At 43.4% G+C, this 21914-nt stretch overlaps 1 protein-coding gene across 1 annotated transcript in view; it reads right to left on the bottom strand.

Moving 5' to 3' along the window:
* The window catches only part of LOC124798371 (trehalase-like), a 323119-nt gene that overhangs the window by 223249 nt on the left and 77956 nt on the right, over positions 1-21914 (bottom strand). Inside the window, exon 2 of the mRNA XM_047261743.1 lies at positions 3285-3534. Coding sequence (XP_047117699.1) covers positions 3285-3534 — 250 coding nt within the window. The remainder of the gene's footprint in view (positions 1-3284; positions 3535-21914) is intronic.

Below are 21914 nucleotides of genomic sequence, written 5' to 3' on the forward strand. Positions count from 1 at the left end.
AGTGGAACAATAGAGTAAAAGATACAATTAATGAACGCAATGTAGTAATGAAAAACGTAGAGATTGAACAAGAGAGATCAGAACCATGGGCTGGCCGACAGAAATGCAGAATGGGAAAGCAGGAATATCTACTGGAGAAATGGAAAGCTGTAGAAGTGCGCGTGACTATGGGAAAGATGGATAGCACCTATACAGAAAGTACAGATGCGTATGGACAAGAGAGCAGCATATCTAGGAATAACAAGAGATCAGATGGCAAGGCAGTAAGAAGTAAAGAATGGACGCCAGAATGGTAGAAGGAATATTTAGAAGGACTAGAGAGGAAGCTAACTTGAAGAGAATGTTACACAAAGTGAAGAAGGAATAGCTGAATATGAGATGGAAATATAATACTGGTAGAACAATTTCGCTCTAAAGGTCCAAGTCGAGATACGGCACCTGGAAGCGACTGACAATGGTTCATAATTTAAAAACCGAAGTACACAGTATTACTTTTCAATAATAATTTTTATTGTATGCTTGTTTGTGAAGTGAAAGTTTATCAGACAAGTTAAGAATGAACAGACAGTCCACACAACATCAAAGAAAGCTTCTAACTGACAATTTGTGTATCGTTGGATATCTGTATAATTTGGGAAATTTCATGGTTTTATGTCATTCACTGCGTTTGTTAAGGGTTTACACTCATCTCCACTGTCAAAAACATTGGGTACATCATTACATGATTTTTAGGGTTTGTACCCGTGTGAAACTGAAGCACTGGAATTTGTCTTTGTTGTATAGATAAGTAGCTATAAAATGGTGACCTACCTTTGGAAGTAACATACCTTTGTGCAATTTGAAACTCTCACTGATGTTGTATGGACTGTGTGTGTTCAGTCCTAAATTGTCTGAAGCAGAAAGCCAGTTAACAACAGAACAGAAAATAAATATTACTGTGGACATTAATACTGTGTGTTTCAGTTTTTAATATGTCTAGGACCTATGTTTCTCCCTTACATTCATTGAGATACACCAGAGAGCCAGCCATGACAAAACCATTCCCACTGGCATACAAGATACAGGAGTCAGGCGATATACCCTCAAATTTGAAGAAGAACATGACTCCAATTAGGAGGACCGAGGTGGTGACAAGTGAAAGGATACTACAGTATAGAAGGCGGCCCAAATTTGGTCACCTTAGAAGGTCAGAACATGTATAAGCCCTCAGAGGTTATGGAAAAGATTGCAAATTGATATACAAATTCTTGAATTTATTCAGTACTTGCGGAAAAGTTACAGTTAAATTATTATAACATACTAAGCCAGTGTTTAACATGAACGTTAGCGCTGCAAAAATAGAAGTACAAAAGGAAGTGTTCTCAATTTCGTCTGCCATAAAGCTTCCCAAAAATATAATAAATTTAAATCCATTTTTCGATTATAACAATGCCAAACAATATCACTTGGAGGGCACGAATGAACAAGTTTTTCAAGCTATGTCGCATGTGAATTAGTATGTCCGGGTAGATGAAGAGCATGTTTTGGGATAACAAACCAGGCATTTTGTACAACGAATCCATTTCTCTCCACTCTCATTTTTCTACAGGAAAAAGTTAAATATATGAAAATAGAAACAAAAAGGAATTTTTAGTAACAATTCAAAGTTACGTCCCTGGGACGAAAACAGGAAATGCAAACGGGGTCGAAATTAGAAACATCCCGGAGATTTTTTTATAATCGCTGCTAGGCGAACGTAGGCGAAACCATTGACAATACCGATTAGACACCAGAAATATACGACTGCAATGAAGCCCAGTATTTGAACACAAACTAGTGCTCAGACTAGGAATGGTAGGCTGTTAGTATGACTGCTACAGTAACTCGCATCAGTGTAAAAAGATGAATTCCCGCGTATACGGAAGGTAAGCTGTACGCAGGGGACTCTTTCAAGAAAACAATAACTAAGATCACGCAATCGCATGCAGTTATACACTGAAGAGACAAAGAAACTGGTACACCTGACTAACATCGTGTAGGACTGCCTAATATCGAGTGCGTTCCCCGCGAGCACGCGGAAGTGCCGCAATGCGACGTGGCATGGACTCGTCTAATGTCTGAAGTAGTGCTGGACGGAACTGATACCATGAACGCTGCAGCGCTGTCCATAAATCCGCAAGAGTACGAGGGGTGGAGATCTGTTCTGAACAACACGTTGCAAGGCATCCCAGATATGCTCAGTAATGTTCATGTCTGGGAAGTTTGGTGGCCAGCGGAAGTGTTTAAACTCAGGGGATTGTTCCTGGAGCTGCTCTGTAGCAATTCAAGACGTGTGGGGTGTCGCATTGTTCTGCTGGAATTTCCCAAGTCCGTCGGAATGGGCAGTGGACATGAATGGATGCAGGTGATCGGACAGGATGCTTGTATACATATCAGAGCAGTATCTGGACCAATTCAGTGTCTGATAGCACTCCAACTTCACACGCTCCGCACCATTACAGACTCTCCACCAGCTTGAACAGTCTCCTGCTGACATGCGGGGACCATGGATTCTTGATGTCTCCATACCTGTACACGTCCATCCGCTCGATACAATTTGAAACGAGACTCGTCCGACCAGGCAACATGTCATCAAAAGTCCAATCTCGGTGATGACGGGCCCAGGCGAGGCGTAAAGCTTTGTGTCGTGCAGTCGTCAAGGGTACACGAGTGGCCTTCAGCTCCGAAAGCTCATTTGGATGATGTTTTGTTCAATGGTTCGCAAGTTGACACTTGCTGACGGCCCAGGATTGAAATCTGCAGCAATTTGCAAAAGGGTTACACTTCCGTCACGTTAAACGATTTTCTTCAGTCGTCGTTGGTCCCGTTCTTGCAGGAACTTTCTCAGGACGCAGCGATGTCGGAGATATGATGTTTTATCGGATTCATGATATTCATGGTACACTGGTGAAATGGTCGTCTGGGAAAATTCCCACTTCATCACTACCTCTGAGATGCTGTGTCCCGTCGTTCGCACGCGACTAAAACACGATGTTCAAACTCACTTAAATCTTGATAACCTGCCTGTGTAACAGCAGTAAACTGATCTAACAACTGCGCCAGACACCTGTTGTCTTATGTAGGGATTGCCGGCCGCAGTGCCGTATTCTGCGTATTTACATATCTCTGTATTTGAATATGCATGCCTATACCAGTTTCTTTGGCGCTTCAGCGTATACATCTTACCGACTGTGAAAACTAGATATTTGCAGGGTGAGGAAACGGGGAGCCTGAGCCCGGCCGCGCGCTGCCGCCAGTGGACTCACCGCGGGGTTGGCGTGCCAGTCGGGCAGCGTCCAGTTGAGCAGCTGGCCGCCCTCCTCGAAGTTGTCGGCGACGAAGCGCGCGAGCGCCGTGCGCCCCGGCTGGCCGTCCTGCGCCGCCATGAACGCCTCGAAGTTGGCCAGCGTCTGCGCGGGCGCCTGCCGCTGCTTCATGTCGACGAACGTCTTGGAGTCGTCGAAGAGCTGCGCCATCTGCACGGTGTGCAGCAGCTCCCCCTGGCAGTACACCTGGCTGCAAACACAGCACACCAGTACAGCTACGCGTGGCCAGTATTCCACACGAGACGCGTCTGTTCTCGTACTACAGGCCAGCTTACAAGCGCAGATATGGGGTGATTATAATTAGGGCTGTAGTTATTGTACGACAGTGAAACTTGCTAGATTTGCGGAACCCGTTTACCCTCGAAAAAAATTACTTCAAATTCTGGCCACCACGTGCAAATCTGGCACTGTGAGCGATTGAAAGGTGAATAGACATCTTTCTGTATTTAGTGGTTTAGGGGCAGAAGGGATCAAATAAGGGAGAAACGCATAATGTCGATTTTATTATTAACTACTGCTTACACAATTTGTTCGGTACAAACACTGGAGATGTCAACGAGTCGTTGTACGGCGCCAATTTGCAGCAGGTGGCCAAGGCTGGAACAAATTTTTTTTCCAGTGTAAAATGGTTCCACATTAATGCATTAGCATATCTTCCGAGTTTTGCTGCCGTACGATAATTAAAGACCTCAACAGACCTCTGTGAGTAGCTGAAGTTTAATCGCAATCGGAAACATTTATACACTGTTTGGTAAAATTATGGGAACACGAATTTACGTCTCTGCCATAACCCATTGAGGATTGGGTATGTTACCAAATTATAGTCATCTTTCACAAATTAAGTACACAACAAAATATCGTTGCATCCTCGTTCATTTACATAACAAGAACTGGTCTCACCGGAGTCGAAAACAAAGTGGAGACAATAGTTCATCCCATCATTCCGGTTGATGTACATTGGACTTGAGAGTTCAATAACGTTTATGCCCTCTGTGATCCTTAATCTGCCTGACACATACGTGGAATGCTCAGTAATAGTCTACAGAGGTACCTGTTGCCATTCCTCAATGCCAGTACTTCAGAACGCTCGTGAGTCTGCGACTGAACAGTACGAGCTCGAACACGACTGTCAGCCGTGTCCGTCACACTCTCGAAGGGCTCGCTGCTAGCCATTCCACTACCTCGACGTCCAGGCTTCGCACGACCTCTCTGGCGACGCCCGCAACATTGGCCCTGGAATTGTTGTGCTGGCGAAGGAGTTGAGGGCCACCACATTATGCGCCATTCACTAAGCGGTCCGAAAGGATCCGTGTGATATACTGCTTTCTCGTAAGGCGACTGTGGATAACAACAAGATCCGTACTGCTATCAATAGCGATTCCTCCCCATAATAGCACGGAACCTTGCCTTAATTTCTCGATTTCCTTTACAACATTTGACAGGTACTGCTCACCACAGCATCTTCACACATGAACACGGACATCACCCCATGTCAGAGGATATCTGTATTCGTTTGTGAACAACATGTTTCACCACTGATGAGGCTGCCAACTGACATGGGAACGGGAGAACTGAATACGAGCTCCGAGATGTCATGTCGAGCGGGGTACTCAAACAGGTTGTCTAGGTTGTAAGATCCTTTCACACAGTCATTTGCTTAAGTTTGACTGGACGCACTGCTTCCGTTGGCACTTCTGAGTTCGTCTTGCAATGCTCTCGTAGTACTGTGGAACGCCACGATGTAGAGGTGACCAGATATCGGTCTCCACATCGGATGGTAATGAATTGGTGACCTTATCCGACTCACCATGTGTAGTGACCTGCCAACCTGTAGCGCGAAAGCCACTGGCATCTGCAGCACCACAGCCGAAAGCGCATAGTTTTTGGATCAAACAAATCGTCCTTGAACTCGCACTGCATTACGATGTCACATTGCATGTGCTCGGTTGAGCAAAATGTCCACAAATGACAACTGCCATCTATGTAGCTTACTAGAACACTGTGACGCTGTTACTCACTACCTGATGATGGGTCTCCTGTTAGTGCAGTGCATAACAGAGCCGGCAGAAGGCAAATGATTTTGCACAAATCGAAAGCGAAAATCTCAAGCTATGCTAGGAGACCACAGGAACTGCCCGCATCAAAAAATATATATAGCATACTGGACGTTGATACATGTGTTCACGTAGTTCTTTTGAGGAGTGTGTTACTACGGGTATCAGTTTCCAAATTTTACTATTAATTTTCGTACAATAAAGTAAGATGAAAAATAAATGGCGAGCATTTCCAGAAGTTGGAGGCTACGCTTAACGTGGGGGACTCTGTGGCTGCTCTCGTCAGGTCCTGCCCTGGTGGGTGGCTTGTGGCTCGGCAGCTGGAGACGCCCTTCTGCAGTCTGGTTCACCTGCTGTCAGCAACAATACATCGATGCTCTCGAAGAACAGATGCACTATTGCTGTTGTTTTGGTAGAACAGCTTTACGAATGAAGCCCTGCTCACCTCTCTCAGACCCATGTTGCCTGACTGTAACTGTGATGCGCACCCGTGCTTGCGCTTCAGTCCTAAGTCGCCGTTCGAGTGCCGGCTGCAAACGGCACGTCATGACACTACTAACAATACAAATCCTGCAGCGCACAGCCTGAACGTCATTCCTATAGTGTTGGGTACCCATTCGGTAAATAGTTCTCTGTCTACATTGGTCCAAATAGCGAAAGTTTAGTTATAGCTACAGCGTATTACACATTTCTGTTTTACGAAACATGAACTATCGATCTGGAATACTCCATACCAGAGACAAATATTATACACAGGTTGACAAGACTCAGTAGACTCCGTGATCCAAGAGGCACGAACTGCTCCTGATGACAGGATGCCATTAACGCGGCGAGAGCTTCCAGTAAGAAGCAGTAAGTTCAGGAAGCTAGGTTGTGCGCTGGCGGCAGTTAGAAGCGCGGTGTTAATCATCCCATTAATAATGCGCACAGGTCGGTTTGGAACACAGTAGATCTGCTAGCACAACTGACATAAGTGACGGCAGTGAAGCGATGTCTGTGTGCCCATTAGCTGTATGGAATTAGTGCATCTGACCGACGTGGATGTCTGACGGTGTGGCAGAATGGTTCAAATGGCTCTGAGCACTATGGGACTCAACTGCTGAGGTCATTAGTCCCCTAGAACTTAGAACTAGTTAAACCTAACTAACCTAAGGACATCACAAACATCCATGGCCGAGGCAGGATTCGAACCTGCGACCGTAGCGGTCTTGCCGTTCCAGACTGCAGCGCCTTTAACCGCACGGCCACTTCTGCCGGCTGTGGCAGAATGCAGCTATCATCTTTCGTCGCACGTGTGACCACACCGCGAACCAAACTGTTACATTCGTTGACCTATTAATGTCAGCTGTCCAAAAGTATCTACAACAAATAATGTCACACTCACATTCACGTAACACGGTGTAAGAACAGTGTATGTAGAAACGCCTCTGTCGCACCTTCTTAACGACTACTGCTGTCAGTGAATGCAGGCCCATCTCAACCGGTTTCAGAGAACACATTGCGAAGGGAACTGCTTATAAGAGACATTTGGAATCGTCCGTCTCTCAATAGGCCATTGATCAGAGCAGCACATGAAACTGCACGTTTTCAATGTGCCAGACAACAAACAAATTGGACAGTAGCTGACTGTGGTCTGGTCCAAAAAGCCGTCATTTCGCTCTCTTCAGATGGTGCAAGACGTATGGCTTATCGCCAGCTCGACGAGTCGCTTAACCCACAGTGTGGTTCTCTGGTGTTCTGGGGCCGCACCCAGATTACCGCGAACATAAACCACGATGTTTATTCCAACATTCTCGGCAACCATATGTTGCCCTTTCCTCTGTGTCTTCACGATGAGTATACTACAGATGCTCCCATCTGACAAAAGCCGCCAGCGCAGCCGTACAAACGTAGGCTACCTCCCTGGCATGAGGTCACTCAACCGCTCTATTTCACCTCGAATGATTCACTAAATCGGCCGATGTTAATCCTGCAGTGAATGTCTGATGGCACTATTTGGAAAAGCAAGTGACACGCAGCAGAGAGCATCCTGCATATGGTAGCTATATGGATTTAATCATCATCAGACAGTAAGTGGCTTAAGCTGGATATTGCATACCAAACAGAAAGTATCTACGGTACATATGTTACGAGGTACAGTATTAATCATCTGTGCGAAAAATGACGCGCACAAAATTTGCGGAATGATATCACAAACAACAATGTAAACACAGAACGAGAAAACGTCAAGGCATGCATTTTTTCCCTGTTGGGGAAAAGAAGAAACTCAGGAAAATACCGGTCTCAGAACATAGAATTTAAAGTAGAGAATGCAGTTAATGGAAAACAAAATGCTTCCCTTGAAAATCAACGTGATAATACAAAAGAGACTCGATAGATATTTGAAGATTGTACATCACAATTTCATAATATTTCAGGAAGTAAAAATAATTGTTGTTATTCTTTGATACTATTTATTGAGAAGTTTTATTATGTATGATAAAATGATACAGTGTGCATTATACTCTGAAGAGCCTTTATTTATTAAAATAAAGGATACCGTTCTATGTCTACAGTTCAGAGGATGTACCACCACTTTATTACATACTATTATATACAGTCATATCGCCAACTATTTTACATTTCATATCAACACCACTACCACGGATAAAGACACGGATATTATCATCGTGAGTCAGTTTACAAGACCTACGGGTTCTAACACACAATGGTCCCGCGCGAGCACGCACACGTGCCGCAACACGACGAGGCAACGACTGGACGAATGTCTGAAGTACTGCTGGAGGGAATTAACACTATAAATCCTGCAGTGGCTGTCCACAAATCCGTAAGAGTACGAGGTGATGGGTACCTCTTCTGAACAGCACGTTGCAAGGCATCCCATACATGGTCAATAATGTTCTGGTTTGGGGAGTTTGGTGGCCAGCGGAGGAGTTTAATCCCAGACGCCACTTTGAGCAATTCTGGAAGTGTGGGGTCTCACATTGTACAGCTGGAATTGCCCAAGTCTGTCGCAATGCACAATGGACATCAATGGATGCAATGATCTGATGCTTGTATACGTATCAGAGTAGCATCTAGACGTGTCAGGGTTCCCATATCACTCCAACTGCACACGTCCCACACCATTACAGAGACTCTACCAGCTTGATCACTCCCCTGCTGACGTGCAGGGACCATGGATTCATGACGTTGTCTCCATACCCGTACACGTCCATTTGCTCGATACAATTTCAAACTAGACTCATCCGACCAGGCATCATTTAGTCATCAAGAGTCCAATGTCGGTATTGACTGGCCCAGGCGAGGCGTGAAGCTTTGTGTCATGCAGTCATCAAGGATACACGAGAGGACATTCGGCTCCGAAAGCCCATATCAGTGATGTTTTGTTGAATGGTTCACACGCTGACTCTTGCTGGTGGCCCATCATGGAAACCTGCAACAATTTACGGAAGGGTTGCACTTCTGTCACGTTGAACGATTCTCTTCAGTCGTCGTTGGTCCCGTCCTTGCAGAATATTTTTCAGGCTGCAGCGATGTCGGAGATTTGATGTTTTACAGGACTCGTGATAATCACGGTACGCTCGTGAAATGGTCGTACGGGAGAATCCCACTTCATCGCTACCTCGGAGATGTTGCGTCCCATCGCTCGTGAGTCGACTACAACACCTCGTTCAAACTCCCTTAACTCTTGATAACCTGCCATTATAGCAGCAGTAACCGATCTAACAACTGCGCCAGACACTTGTGCTCTTATACAGGCGTTGCCGACCGCAGCGTCGTATTCTGCCTGCTCACATATCTCTTATTTGAATACGCATGCCTATTCCAGTTTTTTTGGTGGTTCAGTGCAAAATAGCATCAACATATGTTCACTATATTTTACAATATTTGGAAACTTCTCTTAATATGTATTTAGCATATTTTACAATATTTAGAAAATTATCACAATTTTTGTGGGGCTTCCCATGTAAGGACGTTGCATATTCTGTAAAAGTACGCAGTGAAATAACGTTGTGTGTGAAAAAATGTTAAATTTCCTGTTAGAGTGTCAAAAATTGTGGAAGTATTGACGGAATATATTATCTGATATTCTGAAATAACACAATATATTTTTTAATTAATGTCCAAGCTAAGAAAAACTAGTTCTGTATTGGATAAGAGGAACTAACAAAGAAAAAATTAAACAGAGGATAAATGAACTGTTCATGGGGAAGTGTGGAGGGGGAGGAGTAACAACCTCGTAAAAAAACCAGGGTCCGTCCGGCTCCAGATGGTAGCACCCTGTCATAGGGCCCCTGCCTAGGGTTACTAGGTGAAACCCAGCCAACGGTCTCAATGGCGGAAGAGGAACAATTTCCCAACGGCAGAGAGAGCGGAAGAGCTAACTCCAGGGCTTACTACCTTGGTTTTAATCTCGGATTCGGGGCAACCCGATCCCCCAATTTATTATCCAACAATTACTGCAAAGCATGATGGGAACGTCGTCAAAGATAGACACTACTCCAAGAGGTAGACCGAATGGCAAATCCTCCGTTGTTCGTAGAAACAATGCAAAGGGGTCAAAGGATTTTGGAGGACCCCAACCAACATGTATGCAGCCCTCAACACTGAAATTTAAGAAAGCAACTATGTTTGCAACCCTAAATGTAAACTCTCTAATTAAAGTAGGAAAATTGAAATTATTGATTGAAAAGCTGAACCAGAAAGAAATTTTAATATGTGCATTACAAGAAACAAGGTTTTTAGATGAAACTGCGTTAGATTTTGAAAACTATCGTTTATTTAAAGGAAAACCAGGTAAAATCTTAATGAAACAAATGCCATACCTGGGAACAGCATTTCTGGTACATCACTCAATTTTAGATTCAGTTACTAACTTCTACTCGAGTTCTGAGAGACTATCCATTCTTGAGATTAAATGTAAAAACAAAGGATACTCTATAATCAACTGCCATGCACCCATAAACCAGGACAACAAAAATAACCCGGAGAAAGTTGAAGAATTTTGGGAGATACTTGAAATGGAACTGGATAGATGCTCAAAGAAGAACATAAAAATGTTAGTAGGCGATTTTAACGCACAAATAGGAAGGGAGAAAAAATACCATGGAACAGTAGGCCTCTTCCCAGGTCACAAAAGAACTTCAAAAAATGGAGAAAGGCTTATAGAGGTATGTAGGCATTTCAACTTGAAAATAATGACAACACATTTCAAAAAGCTGAGCCGAAAAACTAAAACATGGAGATCACCAAATCCACTTCTCGGAGAATTCCAAATTGACCATGTGGCTATCTCACTTCATTGTCAAGAAGAAATTCAAAACACTAAAGTGCTGAAAAGCCTTGATGTTGATTCAGACCACTATTTGACTACGATTAAATTCAGACCACTCCCATTTCGAAAAGAGAAGAAAACCTTTTACAAAATTCCAAAATATAACACAGAAACGTTAAAAAATGAAGAAATTAAACAACGGTTTCAAAGAGCATTGCACAAAGATAGCGATGGCATATCCACAATAAATAAGGAAGCGGGATGGGAGGAGATCAAAAACGAAATAGTTGAAATAGCAAAAGAAAATTGTCTCGTGAAAAGAGTAAGAAGACATCCATGGTGGGACAATGAATGTGATGAGAACCTGGAGATGAGACAGAAATTGTGGCAGAAATGGAACTCCACAAAAGATCCTCAAGATCTTGACAATTTTAAAATCCAGAGAAGAGAAACAGCTAAGCTTTTCCGTAATAAAAAAAGAAGACAATTTCAGGATAACCTAGAACAGATTGAGAAAGACTTTAAAAGAAATAATTCTAGAGATTTCTACAAAACTTTTAGAAAACAGCTAACCAAATACCAATCCCCAAATTTATGTTTTAAAGATGAAGAGAACAAGCTAGGTTTGACAAACAAGACTAATTGTGAAATATTAGCAAAATATTTCGAGAATCTACTAAATTGAGAACCACCCAAAGATAAAATGAGTTTTGAAAACCACCGAAATACTAATACCGAGTCAAAACCTCCAGACGCTGAAGAAATAAAACACATAATACACAGTCTAAAAAACAATAAAGCCCCAGGTGAAGACTACATAGTACCAGAAATCCTAAAAATAATGGATACCAACCTCCCACAAGTTTTGGAACATATGTTTAAGAAGATCTGGGACGAAGAAAGAATTCCTGAAGACTGGCAGTGTGCCCTGATACACCCACTACACAAAAAGGGGGATAAGATGAATGTTAATAATTATAGAGGGATCTCGCTACTACCAGTAGGATACAAAATTTTGTCAAGGAAATTACTTCAAATCGTGGAGCCAGTTCTGGATAAAAAAATAGGTGAATATCAAGCAGGTTTTAGACAAGGTAGATCCTGTGTTGAACAAATATTTAACCTGAAAACACTAATTCGTTACAGAATCTCAAGAGGCCAGAGATTTGCAATAGTATTTGTAGATTTCAAAAAAGCATACGACTCGGTAGATAGAGAAACATTACTGAAAGTATTGGAAGAATTTGGGGTCGATACGAAAACAATTCAAATTATCAAACAGTCGCTAACAAACAGTAAGGCCAAAGTTAAATTTATGGGTGAAATTTCAAGGAAGTTCGAAATTAAAACAGGTGTTAGACAAGGTGATGGTTTATCCCCAATCCTCTTCAACTGCGTACTGGAAAAGATATTGAGAATATGGAAAGAAGAACTCAAAGGCACCAAGAATGACATCAGAATTGGAACAAAAAAAGAAAAAATAGAAGTGGACTGTTTAGCTTTTGCAGACGATCTGGCAATAATTACAGAAAACGAAGAAATAGCTCAGAACTACCTGGAGAAACTACAAGAAGTTTCGGCCAGAGCTGGACTGCAGATTTCATTTGAAAAAACCGTGTATATGTCTAATCATAGAAATAACAAGAAAAATCTTATTACCAAATACGGCAATATTAAGAGAGTAGAAAAATTTAAGTATTTAGGTGAAATAATTCAAGTGAATGGTTTAGACAAGAGTGCAAACCAGGCGAGAGCAAGGAAAATGGAATTTGCTTTTCAAAAAACCAAAGACATATATAACAAAAAAAACATTTCGATTCAAGCTAAATTAAGACATTATAAAACTGTCATTAGACCAGAATGCCTGTATGCATCGGAGTGCCTAACTCTTAACAAAAAGGGGGAAATAGAAAACATGGAAAAGAAAGAAAGGAAAATTTTGAGAAAAATATTAGGACCGAGAAAGATTGGAGAAGAGTACAAGCTAAAGAGTAATAAGGAAATATACAAAACTATTGAGAAAGTGAGTGAGGCAATGCGTAAACGCAGACTAACGTTTTATGGTCACCTGTCGAGGATGGATGGAAACAGACTAACAAGAAAAGTGTTTGAACATAGTAACAGGAACGAAAAAACCAACAATAAATGGATACAGATGGTGAAAAAGGATTTGGCCTATTTTAATGTCACCCGTGAGTCAATCAGGGACAGGGAAAAGTTTAGACAAATAGTGAACGAAATTAAGTGTTTTCCAGAAGAAACGAAACTAAAGAATAATAACAGGAAATGGTCGGAAGAGCGGAGGAGGAACCACTCGAAAATGATGAGGAAATATTGGGAAGAGAGAAAAAAAGATCAAAAAGCCGGGCAAGTGAATTGTTGAACGTGGTCCAAAGATGGCCGAAATCGAAAGAAGAAGAAGAAGAACTGTTCACTGAGAAGGTAAGTTCGCCTAAAATTTCCTGCATTGCACATCAAGGTGTTTACACGTATCCAACAAATCCACCACTTTCTCTGCTGATAGAGGAAGAAGCTGTTTATACAACATAGGAAACCTTGTAACAGATGTACAAATGTTAACTTGAAGTTGATTTTCTCTTTTGTTTTTAGCAGAGAATGACGTACCCAAAATTGAATGACATTATGACTAAGAAGCAGATACACTGCAGTTCGATCATCTGCATTTATATTCGACCGTGTAACCAGTAATTGTCAGGTCTGAATCAGGCTGCATAATTCCTTCAAGAACAACGACAGCAACAAAGTCGTACTGGCTCATTATCTTTTAATGAAAGGTGTAGTTAAACAAGCTTCCCATATTACATTCTTCCGAAACAATAAAATAATGCTCTACTGCTTTAAAATATCCTGTAAAAACAAGGTAGTTGTACAAAAGTATCTTTGTCCAGTTGTTGTTTTGCCCAAATCAACGAGCAGACCAAGCGACTTGTGCTAGTGTACAGTTTTTACGTTATAAGGATGTACAGCGTTTCTTTATGTCTAGCTTTTATTTTGGTAAAATATAAACTTATCCACTGTTCCTCCTATTTTCTTGACACTCTGCTTCCAACGTCATGGATTTAGTTTCCTTTCTGCGCTTTTATTTAATGACACAAATATCCCCCGGAGAGAAACATCAGCCACGCCCGCCATTTTCACTGATATACAACTTTCTTCCAGGATGTCGAACTCTACAACTACATGTTGCAGAACTTGCAAACAGAAGGAAAGACGCCTGTTGCTATGGTAGCGTGTCTCACGTGATGTACCACTTCAGTCAAGTGAAAACTCAACTTTACCAAAATTGTGATATACAACTTTCTTTGAGGGAGGTCTTCATACATAGAAAAACACATCTTGGCAAAATCAGCAATAATGGAACAATGTTCATCATGACGCTTGCGACACATTTTTCTATCAGCTGTAGAAAACGAGACGCACGGTTGACGAGAGGGTACCTATAAACTCATGAAGAGCTGAAGAAGCCGGAGAAAAATGGCTCTGAGCACTATGGGACTTAACTTCTGATGTCATCAGTCCCCTAGAACTTAGAACTACTTAAAGCTAACTAACCTAAGGACATCACACACATTCATGCCCGAGGCAGGATTCGAACCTGCGACCGTAGCGGTCGTACGGTTCCAGGCTGTAGCGCCTAGAACCGCTCGGCCACTCCGGTCGGCCAGCCGGAGAAAGATGCTTGGGTAAAGAGACTTATTGGACGAAACACTACCGGGAAATGTGGATTGAAGAAGACGACAAAGAGGCAGAAAAAGCTACTTCAGAGGGTGTTTTATTAAGACATGACTTCACATTAGATGCGAACAGGAGGCAGTGTATCGGATAAACAATAGGAAACCTGAACGCCCTGAGGCAATACCCGTAGTACCCCTTGAATACGGAAAATTAGAGTTACAACGAAGGCTCTCACAGATTTTAAATGAATGCTGGAAGCGCCTAGAACCGCTCGGCCACTCCGGCCGGCTCAGAGGAGTGCGACAGGAGGGGGTGGGGGCGGGGGGCAACCTTTCACCTACTGCGTTCATTATATAGGGTGAATATCATAAAGCCGGCAAGCTGCAATGACGAATTCCTGACTGGAAATGGAGGAAAAAACACCTTGTGAACATGTGTCTGGAAATGCGTCGTTGCCACAGTAGATGGCGCTGACGAATCTGACAGTTCCTCCGACCACGTGCCGGGTGTTGCTGGTGTGTTGCAGGCTGTGTGACTGAAGCAGGGTACTGTAGGCAGCGGTATGGCCCGGTATTCATATAGGGAACAAGCCGAGGTGGCGTCTGTGTATGCCAGGCAGGTGGGAACGGTCGAGAGGCAGCATGGCAATACCATAACAAGTAGCCTCACAGACACAAACCACATCACACAACATTTCAAGCCCTTTTAGGCGTTTGTACGATTATGGGTGCTTTCAGACAGACGAGTGTGCAGGGAGGCGGGAGGCTGCGTGTACTCCAGATTTGGAAGACCTGGTTCTGCTGGAACGCACGACACGTCAGCTGGTCACAGGAACTCTCATTCTTCAGCGTCATCTACTGTGGCAACGACGCATTTGCAGACAAACGTTCATAGGGTCAGGAATCCGTACCTGCAGTTTTTCCGTTTTATTAATTTCACCCTGTATACGTGGACGAGAATGCTAGACAGTGGAAACGCGAAGTTTAACGAGGTGTCATATTATTACCAGAAAACATACACGCGTGTGTGTGTGTGTTAAAAATTCAGTAAAAAAACTAAACTAACGATTCTAAAATATCCAGTACGCTCCAGAATAGTGTTAGATGAACAATCAGCAGAACATGTGTCACATTTTCTGCTGTTGCACTGTGATATTGCCTATCAAGTCACTAATAACTGACTTTCAAACGTTTTATGGCGCAACACACATAATGAAGGCAAGAAACAAAGCCAAAATTTTGCCAAGTAATGGTTCGAAACGCGTGAGTCAGGTGGTGGACAGACACATCTTAAGTACCATGGCTGCTGATCAAATTTAAGATGTTTCTACCGTGTGAAGAGTATTTGATCCTGATAATGTGGGTTATATCGGCGACTACGTTGATCGAGTTGCTAACAAATGTTTTAATGTCTCCCTATCTGTGTGTTTAGTTGCGTGTCCCAAATTTCTCGTGTTACGAATCTGAGGGATTCTTGTAGGAGGGGGAAAGAGCCACTGGCGACCAGCCCCCTGAGAGCAGTCGGAGCGTGAAGTTGGGGCGGCGCTGGCCGCCACACGCCCGTGTCGTCGCGGCGCCGCCCGCATACCTCAGCCCACGCGCCTCGCAGTCTGGGGCTCTGGCCAACAACGAGTGCCGTGTGTCGGGCCACTGGCAAGTCCGACTCTCCGCTCCAAGAACACCTTAATGGGCTGTTGCTTTCGCCAGTAACACTCTTACTACAGAACTGGATGGAGGTTGCCAGGCTGGTCGAGTGGTGTTCGCGTCTGGCTACGGTGGCTCCCCTTGCGGGAGTGGGAGGGCGACAGCCGGCTGCCGCTTCACGTGGAGAGACAGTTTCCCTGTCTGCAAGGCGGGAACGTAGCCCACTGGCTGATCTAAAGAAAAATCTACAACTGGGATTCTAGGAGGCTATTTCCTAGAAATTTCAGATGTGCGAAGAGGTATCTGGTAAGTACGAGTTTGGAACTCGATTTTCTCATAGCATTTGCAAAGTATAAGCTTTAATGCAATAAAGACCTGGAGGGAACAATGGCGAGAAGTCTGCCCTGAGCATACTCAAGCCCTCCCCTGCATCATTGAGAGACCGCCTGGATGTGAAGTACCGCGTATTTTACGCGGTACTTCACATCCATCCCTTAACAGAATACACACAAATCGCGGAAGATGGGCAGATAATCTTTACAAATGGGAAAAAACACCAACTCCCAAATGTGCCTGCGGAGCCAACAGACAGACCATCCGCCACATCGTCCAAGAGTGCAACAGAAGAGCATACCGTGGCAAGTTCAGTGATTTCCTGATGGCAACAGACGCCACAAAAGACTTTATACATATCTTGATGTTTGTATTCAATTGTATTGCCCTCTATCTGTATGTTTTATACTTCTTATATAGTATATTTTATTGCGTTTTATGTATATCTTTGTTTAAACATTTGTAAGAAGTATAAAAAGATGTGCATTGCCATACGCTAAATAAATAGGTAGGAAGGAAGTTGAGAACTTGGATCTGACGCCACTGCCTGTAAAACAGGAAACCCGAGTTCCAATCTTGGTCCACCAAAAACTTTCAACTTTCCCCACTGATTTCAATCGATTCCCGCTTACAGTCATTCCTGTCTCTCTTAATTCACAATGAGTGCCAGATCAAAATGGTGTCTGTTCCTATGGACATGTCCGAAAGAGCAGACACTACATATATACAACTGAATGAAATAAAAGCAGAGGCCTTCACACAGACTAAAAGTTTCTGAGACATGTCGTATCTAGATTTGAACACTTCTTTGCTCCCTGTTAGCCCAGTCAAAGAAGCAAAATTAGGGGAAAAAATTTGCGCAGTCGCAAATTTTGGAGGATGGTAGGGCGAAGTGTCATGAACGACATACTAAAAATCCTGATCTACAGGGATGAGCGATGGGATGCTGGGCGTTTAAAGGGCACTTCCCCGCGTTTTCCTTGAATAACTCGAAAACCATGGATTCTACCGAAACTGTTTCCCGGTAAAAAATTAAAGTACGTTAAATTTCCTACAAGAAAGCTCGTATTAATTTTTTCTCTGGGACTAATAGTTTCCACGTTACAAGGGGTGTAAAAGCCATAATTTAAAAGAAACAGTGTTTTAATGGTTTAAAATTAATGTTTAATGCCCAATGAACTTGGAAAGAACAGAAAATGTACATTGGCTATTATAAGACAACATCTTATCTTCAATTTGTACAGTTAAACAATCAACAAACGTATCTTCATAATCGTCATAATCTTCCAGATCGAGCAACGGTGCACCATTTATACCCGTACCGTGGCACGTGCCGCAAACTACACTATTGGCCATTAAAATTGCTACACCACGAAGATGACGTGCTACAGACGCGAAATTTAACCGACAGGAAGAAGATGCTGTGATATGCGAATGATTAGCTTTTCAAAGCATTCACACAAGGTTGGCACCGGTGGCGACACCTACAACGTGCTGACATGAGGAAAGTTTCCAACCGATTTCCCATACACAAACAGCAGTTGACCGGCGTTGCCTGGTGAAACGTTGTTGTGATGCCTCGTGTAAGGAGAAGAAATGCGTACCATCACGTTTCCGACTTTGATAAAGGTCGGATTGTAGCCTATCGCGACTGCGGTTTACCGTATCACGACATTGCTGCTCACGTTGGTCGAGATCCAATGACTGTTAGCAGAATATGGAATCGGTGGGTTAAGGAGGGTAATATGGAACGCCGTGCTGGATCCCAACGGCCTCGTATCACTAGCAGTCGAGATGACAGGCATCTTATCCGCATGGGTGTAACGGATCGTGCAGCCACGTATCGAACCCTGAGTCAACAGATGGGGACGTTTGCAAGAACAGTTCGACGACGTTTGCAGCAGCATGGACTGTCAGCTCGGAGACCATGGCTGCGGTTACCCTTGACGCTGCATCACAGACAGGAGCGCCTGCGGTGGTGTACTCAACGAAGAACCTGGGTGCGCGAATGGCAAAACGTCAATTTTTCGGATGAATCCAGGTTCTGTTTACAGCATCGTGATGGTCGCATCCGTGTTTGGTGACATCACGGTGAACGCACATTGGAAGCGTGCATTCGTCATCGCCATACTGGCGTATCACCCGGCGTGATTGTATGGGGTGGCATTGGTTACACGTCTCGGTCACATCTTGTACGCATTGACGGCACTTTGAACAGTGGACGTTACATTTCAGATGTGTTACGACCCGTGGCTCTACCCTTCATTCGATCCCTGCGAAACCCTATATTTCAGCAGGATAATGCACGACCGCATGTTGCAGGTTGTGTATGGGCCTTTCTGGATACAGGAAATGTTCGACTGCTGCCCTGGCCAGCGCATTCTCCAGATCTCTCACCAACTGAAGACATCTGGTCAATGGTGGCCGAGCAACTAGCTCGTCACAATACGCCAGTCATTAATCTTGATGAACTGTGGTATCGTGTTGAAGCTGCATGGGCGGGTAGCTGTACCTGTACACGCCATCCAAGGTCTCTTTGACTCAATGCCCAGGCGTATCGAGGCCGTTATTACGGCCTGAGGTGCTTGTTCTGGGTACTGATTTCTCAGGATCTATGCACCCAAATTGCGTGAAAATGTAATCACATGTCAGTTTTAGTATAATATGTTTGTCCAATGAATACCCGTTTATCATCTACATCTACATCTATATCCATACTCCGCAAGCCACCTGATGGTGTGTGGCGGACGGTACCCTGCATTTCTTGTTGGTGTAGCAATTTTAATGGCCAGTAATGTATTGAACGTATGATTTCTGCTTTTCGGGATCCACATCGTCCCCCACACCCAGTAGAACATCGGAAAGAAATGTTGTTCAGTGTAGCTTCGGGAGCTACTGGGTCTTTGGTAGTCAGTGGATGGAGCGATCCGTCCTCCCTTCGCTTCCATCTCCATTCAGTCAGCAGTAGGGGGTTGTTGAGCCACTGTTGCATGTGTAAGTAAGTAACCAAACAGCAGTAATATCAAGAAATAGGATTGTAAAAATAATTATATAAAAAGACAGTTAATACAATTAATTTACCTGTAAATAACTCTAAAAGAGTGCTGGTGTGCAGCTCCTATGGTTGGCGGTAGTGAGGCAAAGTCCGGTTTTGGCTTTAACAATGCTTCATATCGGAGCTTATTTAAATCTTGCTGTTATTCTTTCACTTGATACGTTTCTAGGAACATCTTCTCACCAGCCTGTGCGACCTCGTCTGCTCGTGTCGGATGTAGTCTTCATTTGCCTCGGGATCTTACTGAACAGCTGAACCATTCCTCCTTTGCTTTTGTTGTAAATGGCGGAGGTTGTGTCACACCCGCCAAAGGCATGGAGTAGGAGGATGGTTTCAGTAGAAGGAAGTTGCTGGAGTTTATTTGTTGAAAACAGTTTGGATTCAGCCTTGCTTTTACCAGGCTTAATGATGTACATGTTAGTGCCTGACTGTGAAAAAGCAATGAGTAAAACAATGAATTCGATATCTGCCCCAATTATCGTGACAGTTTGGTGCAGGGCAGCTTTGCCTAATGCACATCTCACTATCGTACCGTCAGCATCGCTTGAAGTAACTACTGTTTCTATTTCCTTTGCTGTCATTTTGTTACTAAGGAGTCCTATAAGCCTGGTTGTGTTCTTTTCGTTTGCGAGAGAGTGCTCCTGTTGGAGAGTGACAGTCGTGCTTTCATTAAAATTGATGTCAACTGAAGTTTTTGTGAAGACCCTTCTCTTCTGCTTTGCTCGTTTTCTACTGTTGACATCGTTATAACCATCATACCACAGTACAATTTCTACCATACTGTTTGAGTACATAGGCTATATACTGACTGCAAAGTGCGGAAATATTGCTGTCCACATTCCATTTAATACGGTGGAGAAGGAAGCCTCCACCTACTACGTTGGCACTGGTTTGTAGGTCACGAGCTGCACGATTGTCTTCTGCAAAAGCATCATAGGGAGAAGATTTCTTTCCTTTCCTCATTCCCCGTTCATTAAAGAGAGACAACGGGAATCGGGATAATTCATATTGCATAAGCTTTGCAGGAGCATATTTCATATACAGACTCTCGTAATCACTGCAAATAACTAATAGCTTAATAAAATGAATTCCAGATATAAGGCAGTCTCTGCCTCAACATTTAATAATAAATAACGCGTTACTTGCTCTTAGCGCACCATCATATAAACTGCAGAAAGTGATGAAGTAATTATTACATGAAACTTTTGATTCGTGAACCTATCTATTCGCAGAATAAACAAAAAGTGTGAGGTACAAAAATACCTCATTAAGGTGGAGGGAACCACTCAACTCGCTCGACAGTCAAGTTCTTTTGTCTACTCACGTAACAGAACTGGACATAAAATGCTGTGTGTAAATTCAACAACGAGTACTTTTCATGGTGGGGGAAGGAGCCTTTTCCAGAAAAATCCGTAACAGACGTTCACTGTGCCCAACAATCAGTTTCCCACCTACCGGTACAAGGTGGTGTGCAGAGATGTACGTAGATTTTGTTCGTACGTGAAGTTCTATTAATAACTAATATCTGTATTTCATTTATTGTTAGCCGGCCGCGGTGGCTGTGCGGTTCTAGGCGCTCCAGTCCGGAGCCGCGCTGCTGCTACGGTCGCAGGTTCGAATCCTGCTTCGGGCATGGGTGTGTGTGATGTCCTTAGGTTAGTTAGGTTTAAGTAGTTCTAAGTTCTAGGGGACTGATGACCTCAGATGTTAAGTCCCATAGTGCTCAGAGCCATTTGAACCATTTTCATTTATTGTTAATGACTTTGTGGAAAATAAAGACTTGTAACACGAGTCCTCGAGCAACGCATTTTGTGAAACATCAAAAATCTCCGGGCGTGTCTGCACACTGCGTCACCGGTGGTTTACGAGGTGCGCTGTGGATGGGTCGCTGTGGTGGTCCTTGCGACGTAATGGGGTGGCTGGAGTGCGGACTCACTAACTCGCTCTTCGTTTCGCAGACGCACAAATAAGAGAAGTGCCTTCCATCATCTTCCACTCTCCACCGATAACACCCCCCTAACCCCCACCCTTCCCACCCTCACCCGCTGCCACCTGTCACATCCTCAGAACAAAATTTATCCCTCAGTACCGTTCTGCTGTACGTAAATAGTTATAGCCATTTAATATTTGGTCTTAATCAACTTCATTTAACAATAAACATTAATTTTATACCATTAAAACATTGTTTCCATACATTTGCTATTTTTCTACCCCTTGCAATGAGAAAACTATTGGTCCTAGAGAAGAAATGAATAGGACCTTTTTTGTAGGAAATTCAGCGTACTTTAGTTTCGTACTGGAAAACATTTTCGCTAGAAGCTACGGTTTTCGAGTTATTCAAGAAAAACGTAAAACAGTGACCTTCAAACAACGCCCCCTCCACCCCACCCCCTCGCCCCACCACCACAAATCTCACACCCTACATGTCAGGATTTTTAGCATGTTGTTCATGACACTCCTCCCTACCATTGTACAAAAATCTGCGACTACACGAATTTTTCCCCTAATCGC

Source organism: Schistocerca piceifrons, chromosome 5 (genome assembly GCF_021461385.2).
Source record: "Schistocerca piceifrons isolate TAMUIC-IGC-003096 chromosome 5, iqSchPice1.1, whole genome shotgun sequence".
In the NCBI taxonomy this organism is placed as follows: Eukaryota; Metazoa; Arthropoda; class Insecta; order Orthoptera; family Acrididae; genus Schistocerca; species Schistocerca piceifrons.